We start from the raw sequence: 8,396 nt of genomic DNA on the forward strand, positions 1-8,396 counted from the left end.
ACCACCACCAAGCACCACTCAGCACCACCACAACATCACTCAGCAGCACCACATTAGCACTCAGAACCACCACATTATCACTCAGCACTACCACAGCACCACTCTGCACCACCACAGCATCATTCAGCACCACCACAGCATCACACAGCACCACTCAGCACCATCACAGTGCACTCAGCAGCACCACTCAGCACCACCACAGCACCACCACAGTATCACTCAGCACCACCACATTACCACTCAGCACCACCACAGCATCACTCAGCACCACTCAGCACCACCACAGCATCACTCAGCACCACTACAGCACCACTCAGCACCACCACAGTATCACTCAGCACCACCACAGCACCACTCAGCACCACCACAGCATCACTCAGCACCACCACAGCACCACTCAGCACCACCACAGCACCACTCTGCACCACCACAGCATCATTCAGCACCACCACAGCATCACTCAGCACCACCACAGCACCACTCAGCACCATCACAGTGCACTCAGCAGCACCACTCAGCACCACCACAGCACCACCACAGTATCTCTCAGCACCACCACATTACCACTCAGCACCACCACAGCATCACTCAGCACCACTCAGCACCACCACAGCATCACTCAGCACCACTTCAGCACCACTACAGCACCACTCAGCACCACCACAGCATCACTCAGCACCACCACAGCACCACTCAGCACTACCACAGCATCACTCATCACCACCACAGCACCACTCAGCACCACCACAGCACCACTCAGCACCACCACAGCATCACTCAGGGGCACCACAACATCACTATGCACTACCACAGCAACACTGAACGCCACAGCATCACTCATTGCCACCACAACATCACTCCGCGCCATCACATCATCAATCTGTGCAACCATTCAACAACAACTGGTTCAAATATGTTCTCTCAATGTTTCAAGCTTTATTACATATGTCACAAAAAGATGTTAATATTTCACTTCTGTTCTTGGATTTTCGTCACAATAAAATACACTAAACATAATCTTCACAAAAGTTATTTACAAAAGTTTAAGCTATTGCCATTATAAATTACAATCACTTTTATTTAAGTATTAATTATTTAAAAAAATTAAAAGCCATTGTTATTTGTAATATCAATACATCTAAGTCACGTAAATACAAAACATGTTGCATTACAAATGCTATAGGTGTCACATTTGTGAAAGTTATAACTATTGGCATTGTAAATGACAAAGCTATTAATTTAGCTATTTTCAAAACCAACACATAAATTAAAAAAAATGTCATTTACAAGACCAATAGCTCAAAGTTTCCTAATGCGTGACCTATTGCATTGCAAATGCTTGTTAGCCTAGGTGTTTTAAGCCATGCCCTTAATTACATCGAACACCCCCTGTGGAAAGAACCCCCAGTTTTTTTTATCCCATTTCAAGCCCTGGAAACAACACCATGTCACAGTGGCACTGTGCAACATGCAAGCCTCATGACTTCCACTTTTTCGGATTAGCTATGTACAGGGGCATAGTGAGCCCTCCCCTCCCCTGCCCACCCCTTGCTTTAGGTACTACAGTAGGGGTGAAGTCCTTGATGGGCCTCTTCTGTCTGCAACTCAGCAGACAAAAGCTCAGCTCATAATTAATGTGAAAAGGAGTGTAATTGAAGGGATGGGTGGATGGCTGGATGGATTAGTGAAGGGATGAATAGATAAATGGAAGGGTGAATAATTAAAGAAAGGATGGACGGATGAGTGAGTGGAAGGATGGATGAGAGAAAAGGTAAATAGATGGATGTATGGGGGAGTGGTAGATGGACGGGTAAAAGGATGGATGGATGAGTGGATGGATGAGTGAAAGGGTGGATAACAGGTTAGTGAATGGGTGGATGGATGAGTGAACTGATGGATGGATGGATGAATTGATAAGTGAAAGGGTGAATGGATGAGTGAAAATGTGGATGTAAGGCTGGATGAGTGAGTGAAAGGGTGGATTATTGAGAAAAAGGATGGATGGATGCGTGAAGGAGTGAAAGGGTGGATAGATGAGAGAAGGGATGGATGGATGAGTGAAGTAGTGAAAGGGTGGATGGGTGAGAGAAAGGAGGGATGGGTGAGTGAAGGAGTGATAGGGTGGATGGATGAGAGACTGGATGGATGAGTGAAAGGGTGGATGAGTGATTTGGTCAATAGGTGAATTCCTGAATGGATTAGTAGATGGATGGGTGGGTGGATGGATGGATGGATTTCTAAATGAAAGAGGGTTGGGAGAGAAAGGGAGGATGGATGGATGGATGACTGAAAGGGTGGAAGGATGAGTGACTGGGTGAATGAATGAGTAAGTCAAAGGGTGGCTGGATGGATGAAAGGTTAGATGGCTGGATGGATGAGTGAAAGGCTGGATGAGAGGAAGAGTGGATGGATGAGTGTACGGATGGATAAGGTAAAAGGATGAATGGAGGGATGGATGGAAGAATAGATGATGGATATGTTTGCAAATGGTTACATATGGAAGGACAGAATGAATGGTGAAAGACTGAATGATGGATGAAAGACTGATTACACCTTGTAACCCCCATTATCTTGAGTGCATTTCCTATAGATTGATGTTCACATGTATATGAGTCATTGTCTGTATATAATATGTGTGTGATGTAACGCGCTCCGACACCCTGTCCTACTTACTTGGGATGAGTAGCACTACCGAAGAAATTAAATACACATGAGAGAGGGTCTATGTGAAGGGGAGGGTCACCATTGAAGGGTGGTAGCAAGGCCGGACTAACCGGACCGGGCATCGGGCGTTTCCCTGGGAGGCTGAATATGGGGCGATTTTGGTACCGCAACAAGACCTGCACATTTGCTCAAAGGAATACACATACTGAAAAAACATGAGTGCACAATTTTCTCAACCTAATATAAACTTCTTTTCACTTGTACTTAAGTGGTTGTCTACTTACTTATATACTATTGTGCGACCTCTTCTGATGTGTCTGTAAAACGTACCTTTTGTCCTGAATTTTGACCTCCTGTCCTGAATTTTTACACTCCTCGTCCTGAATTTGCACCCATGTCAGCTGGTCACCCTACTCGGCTGGGAGATGGCAGGAGGAACTGTTCTTACCTCCTGTACAATCGGATCTGGTGAACGGAACACAGAAACCAAGTCATCCTGAGGCGCAGAAACCTGCGTTGTTGAAAAAAATCGAAAGAAACGACCCCACGTGCGGCTGCCGTCCGCCCCTCCGCCCAGAGTGGCTGCTGCGTCAGTCACTCAGAGCCGCATGCCCGCCCACCTCTCTATATAGAGCACGCGGTGGCGCTCGGGCTGCAGATCGTCCAGAGCTGCAGTTCCAGGGCACTTTCAGGGATTCAAGTCCAGCGATCTATTTGTGACAGCAGCACCGCCACTTCCACGCCGTCCTACAGCTGTTATCTTTCCGCGCAGGATTACAAATGGTTGTTCAGATCCACACGAGCCACAGCTTTCGCCTCACAAGCAAGATGTCGGAGGGCAACCACCACCCGAAAGTGGAGGCGAACATTTTGGTTCTGGGAGCGGAGAACGTGGGGAAATCTGGTGAGTTTCAGAAAGGGGCTGAGCGACGTTTTCCTGCTAAGCAGGGTGTGGGCGTAGTTCTCCTTTTCCCCTCTCATCAATCCCATTTCTTCCTCAAAAATATCCAGTCTCTCTTCTTGAGTTTGATGTTCCTTTGAGATGTTCTTAAGTCCTTTCATATAGATCTTAAATTGTACGAGTAGCTCGTCGGGTTCTGTTTGCTTTTTGCCCTGCATTATGGAGCATGTCGTTTTAAACTGTAGTTATTAATACAAGTCACACCAAGCAAACGGGGGGAAAAGTACGTGGGTGATGCACGTCATGTCATCTTTTCATTTTTCCGCCAAACCCATCTGTAAGCCTCTTGCATGAGCTGCGTAGTTTTGTTGTAGTTTCTCCTGTCACGTGCCCTTGAGTTTGCCCAAAAATGTGGACTGAGTCTGCTTGTTACTAAAGTGCGCTTGTTTCTCTTGTCTCCTTTCAGCTCTCACCGTCCGATTCCTTACCAGGAGGTTTATTGGAGAGTACGGAGACACCGGTGAGTACTGGGGACTGGTTGCACCCCGCCTTTTCAAGCATGCTTTGTGTCTGCCAACATCAGAAGTGTCTGACAGCTCGAACTAAACCCCCTTTCTATCTCTCTCTCCTTCCTTTCTTTAGACTCCATCTACACGCACAATGTGACCGTTGATGGCCGGGAGGTGTGTTTCAGCATCTGGGATTCCGTCTATCCACAGGTGAGATACTCGTCCTTATGCATAACTTCCTTGTGTGTTTATTTCAACAACTAGGCTATATTCGTAAAACACCTTCTTCTCGCCCCCCCCCCCCCCCCTTATGTATATAGGGTAACTCTCTCGGCATACGCAGCTGCCAAGTGTACTATATGCCTGACACATTCAGGCACTTGTGGCTTTTTCTTTGCCAAGTGCAATTTGTAATCTGGAATGCTGAGCGAGTCTGTATAATTGGAAGATGCAAACGAGCTTCCGTCATGCAATGAATGGGCTTGCCAAAGTGTACCCCGTAGTGTTTAGGCACTTGGTAGCAATGGGAAAATGTTTAGTAGTATGTGTTGTGAGCACATAAATAGCCGCAATGAGATTACACTACCACATTTGTGTTATTGTTTTTAAATCTGCTAGCTGTGTAATAATGGTTTGGAGGAAAGTATTGGAATCAACAAAACATTTTTATCGGAGCAGGGCTTGTAGATTGCAGCAGTGAAAATGCCTTTTTGCACTCTTGAGTTGGCAACCCCTACGGAGATTCTCAGCAGAGAGGCCAGGGTGTGAATGGGGAATGAGTTAGAATTGAAACCTTGTCTAAGGTATCTGGCAGAACATATAGAGTACATAGTCATGAATTTGGTATAAACACAAGCCGAATCACCCAGAACCATTCACAGGTTGTTTATAGAAATTGTTACATTTTACCAAGGCTAACCATTATTCCAGACTTTAACTGTCTGAGCTTTTGTAGTGGTCTTATTAAGATGGTTGGACATACTTTCCATTAGGCAATACGTTCACCTTTTGGCAGGCAATGGCATTTTACAGTTGAGCAATACAGCAATAACTGTACACTATGCCCAGGTCACTTTTTGGCAGTCCTGTTTGTTCACCAGCAAGAAGGATTCTGGGGATTGTAGTTAATCCCCCTTGATCATTATATCAAGTAGTAGCCTACAAGCTCCTGCAGGCTTACTGATGTCCGTTCCAATGACGCGAGGGTTCTGGCAGTATGAGTCACTTCTGTAGTGTCACCACCGCCTCTTGTCTTTTACTTAAATAATAAATGTGATTTATTGAAGTGTTTGAAAATGGACGCATGTCACTGAGACAACATGTTAGCACTATTCTGCATTTCAGACTAATTAGCTAAATTGTTGTAAACTAAGACCACCTCTCTCAGAATGCTTAGTTTGTTAGATGAAAGTATTGTATGTGTGTTGCATTGGATACTTGATTTGCTCTGAGCTTGTGTCTAATGACTTTTTTGTTGTTGATATTGTAGAATCCAAGCGCACAAGGATGTGTAACGGAGGAGCAGCTACGTTGGGCTGATGGCTTCATCCTGGTCTACAGTATCTGTGACCGCGCCAGCTACAACGTGGTCCGCCAGCAGCTGCAGCGGATCCGCCAGCTGAAGAAGCGCAACGGTGTGGACAAGGCGGCTCCAGTCATCATTGTGGGCAACAAACGAGACCTTCAGGACCACCGCGAAGTGTCCAGTGAAGAGGGTCGTCTTCTGGCCCTCTCAACTGACTCTGGCTTTTTTGAGATCTCTGCTGCCGAGGCCTACCATGGCTCCCTGGTGGTCTTCCACCAGCTGCTGGAATCCGTGCGCGACTCCAGGAACTCCAGCAAGAAGAACGTGGGCTTCAAGGGTATCGTCCGCAGCATGTCGGCCGTCTTTGGAAGGAGGAGAACAGAATGAAATGAAAGAGGACTTGAGCTTGCAGAAATTATCTTGATGATTTTAGTTGCTGGAAAAGCTAAAATGGCTGGCTTGTAGACTGTAATGGGTTTAAGCCACCTGTAAAGTGTCGCCAGAGTCTGGCACTAGCCCGAAGGTCAGAAGCTGCTCCAGAGGGCGTGGCCGAATCAGTTAAGATGGACTTGTTATCTGTCTAGAGATGTTGCTGTCAGAGGACTCTTCCCAGTCTGGGGAGCAAGGTCATGTCAAGGTGCAACCTGAGGATTCTCCAGCCTCCTGATTGGAGGGCGGTTGACTGCGCCGGCCTTCAGTCGAGTAACAAGACTGCAAGAAGCCGTCACATCCCTTGAGCGGAGGGCTGCACTATTAAAGACAAACCGCCCACATGGCGTAAGACTGTGCTTGTCCTGAGTGCAGCACGAGCACATGCATCCTATTTCTCAGAGGGTATGGGATATTGGCCATGAGAAGGCCCCCCAGTATATGGGACACTTGAACATTGTCGCCTGCTCCTTCCCAACACCATCAGCTCTGTTTTGTTGGGTTGCAAGTGAAAATGTTTGTGAATCTACGTGAGAAGGTGCACCATGGACTTGTCTTGGGGTCACTGAGTAGCCCCTTGTGTTGTCTGGTGCCTACACTGTGGACAGTATATTGCACTAACTGGCACCAGCTGTGCTGTTCAAAAAGTGGACATCATTTGCACTATTGTAATTATCTGGTAAACAGAAGGAAAAAAAAAGCTTTCGCTCAAATTTGCATTTCATGACATCTTAAGACCAGTCTGTTGTCTTTATAATAAGCTTCATGCGCACTTGTTCCCGATCCAGTTCACCCCTGCCCATAGTAACCTCCTTGTGTACTCTTCCCAACAGCACATGCACTTCACACGTTTGACTGTCTTTACTGCTCTGAAAATGTGGCCAGTTTTATCTGCAACCTAGCTAGCAACTTGTGTATGTACCATAATTCTAGTGCTTAAAAGGCCACTAAAGTCATGTGCTATATTCGAGGCATTCTTAAAAATTGTCCTAGACCTTTTCAAATGAAAAGCTTTGTTTAATACAGATTTGTACACTGTTTTAAAGCTTTCTCCGGAACCAAAGAAATGCACTTTTTTGTTCGATTTGCTGTTCCCGGCTAACATTAGCCGATTAAATTTGCAATCTTGGACGAGTCACTTTATCTCACTTGTGAATGTGTCAAACCCTTAGTAAAATAGTTCTTGAGGTGCTTACCCGCTGCACTTTGAAAGGCACCATCAGAGCTGGGAATCTGGAGATCAAGGAGGGTGTTTTGAGCCAGGGGAGGTATTAGTGTGACTGTGGGATTGGTGGTCATGGTTTGCCAAACACTATGAAGGGCTGGGGTTGGCTGTATCTATGGCTTTCTACCGCAGAGCCCAGAAACCGTCCTTGACTGACTCTATTCCCACCTCTATGTAAACACTGCTAGCTTTTAGAAACACTCCCCAATTCTGTGTACTAAACTGTGCTGTTATTGGCTCCTCAACCAGCCAATCAGAGGGCTGATCACTTAAGCCATTTTGCCAGTCTGTAAACATTTGTGTAGAGAAACGTTAATGAGACTATGACTGATTAATGCAAATTATGTGTACAAAGGATATGTATTTAACTTATTGCAATGTTTACCTCTTATTGTTTACATCACCTAAAACCCTTATTTTTTCCCTGTATTTACACATTTCAAAAGTTTATGAAAATTATTTTTGGAATAAAGTTTATATAAAATATTTTCCTTGCACGTCTTTTCATTTGGGGTTGGCGGTTTGTGGCATTAAGAAATAATTTAAAAACAAATGGAGATGCGCAGAATGGAAAATTAGCAAAATACTAAGAGCTTGGCGGACAAATGAGCCTTGGACTATGAAGACACCTGATGTAAACATGGGGCTGAGGGGCGGCTGGAGCCATGGACGACAGCCAGAGTAAAGATGAGGGTAGAGGAAAGGCCTTGAACTCGAGTCCTTGGGAAGACAGAGGTGACCACCAAAGATGGCGTCACTGATGTTAACCAGAGTAAAGATGGAGGTGGGCATCTGGAAATCAGAGGTGGACGCTTTGAAGGAAATTAGAGTAAAGATGAGGCAGAGTGGAAAAACATGGAAATGTTTGAGCGGCAGAAAGTGGGGAGTAGGTTTCTCCCCAAGTGAAGCTAGAGGAGACCAGTCGGCTCTCCTCAGTTAGGACGTGGGCAGAGTGGAGATGCTTCGTGGTCATCTTCTGCCATCCGCTTTTGTTAAACTACAATACAATGTTTTTATTGTTGAATTAATAAAAATCCTTACAATAAGAAAGGTAAGATTAACCAGTATTTGCAAAGCAGGTTACATTATAAACTATTGATGTCTGAAATTTCTCTGAGAATGCAGTACTCCTCGATGCAGCAT

The 8,396-nt window shown here is 45.5% G+C and overlaps 1 protein-coding gene across 1 annotated transcript; it reads left to right on the forward strand.

The window, feature by feature from the left end:
- Window positions 1–3,320: 3,320 nt before the first annotated feature.
- On the forward strand, window positions 3,321–7,739 carry LOC147677722 (ras-related and estrogen-regulated growth inhibitor-like protein A). Its single transcript, XM_086945365.1, has 4 exons — window positions 3,321–3,568; window positions 4,032–4,085; window positions 4,208–4,284; window positions 5,564–7,739. Exons 1-4 carry the CDS (start codon window positions 3,445–3,447, stop codon window positions 5,984–5,986), a joined length of 678 nt encoding a protein of 225 aa, XP_086801491.1. The 5' UTR covers window positions 3,321–3,444; the 3' UTR covers window positions 5,987–7,739.
- The last annotated feature ends 657 nt before the right edge of the window (window positions 7,740–8,396 follow it).

This window comes from Lissotriton vulgaris, chromosome 12 (assembly GCF_964263255.1).
Source record: "Lissotriton vulgaris chromosome 12, aLisVul1.2, whole genome shotgun sequence".
NCBI lineage: Eukaryota > Metazoa > Chordata > Amphibia > Caudata > Salamandridae > Lissotriton > Lissotriton vulgaris.

Excerpts from the sequence above, each read along its gene's own strand:
- LOC147677722 (XM_086945365.1), top strand. The coding sequence starts at position 3,445 with ATGGTTGTTCAGATCCACACGAGCCACAGCTTTCGCCTCACAAGCAAG. Across the intron at positions 3,569-4,031 it reads GGAGAACGTGGGGAAATCTG|CTCTCACCGTCCGATTCCTT; the intron begins GTGAGTTTCAGA and ends GTCTCCTTTCAG. Across the intron at positions 4,086-4,207 it reads TGGAGAGTACGGAGACACCG|ACTCCATCTACACGCACAAT; the intron begins GTGAGTACTGGG and ends TCCTTTCTTTAG.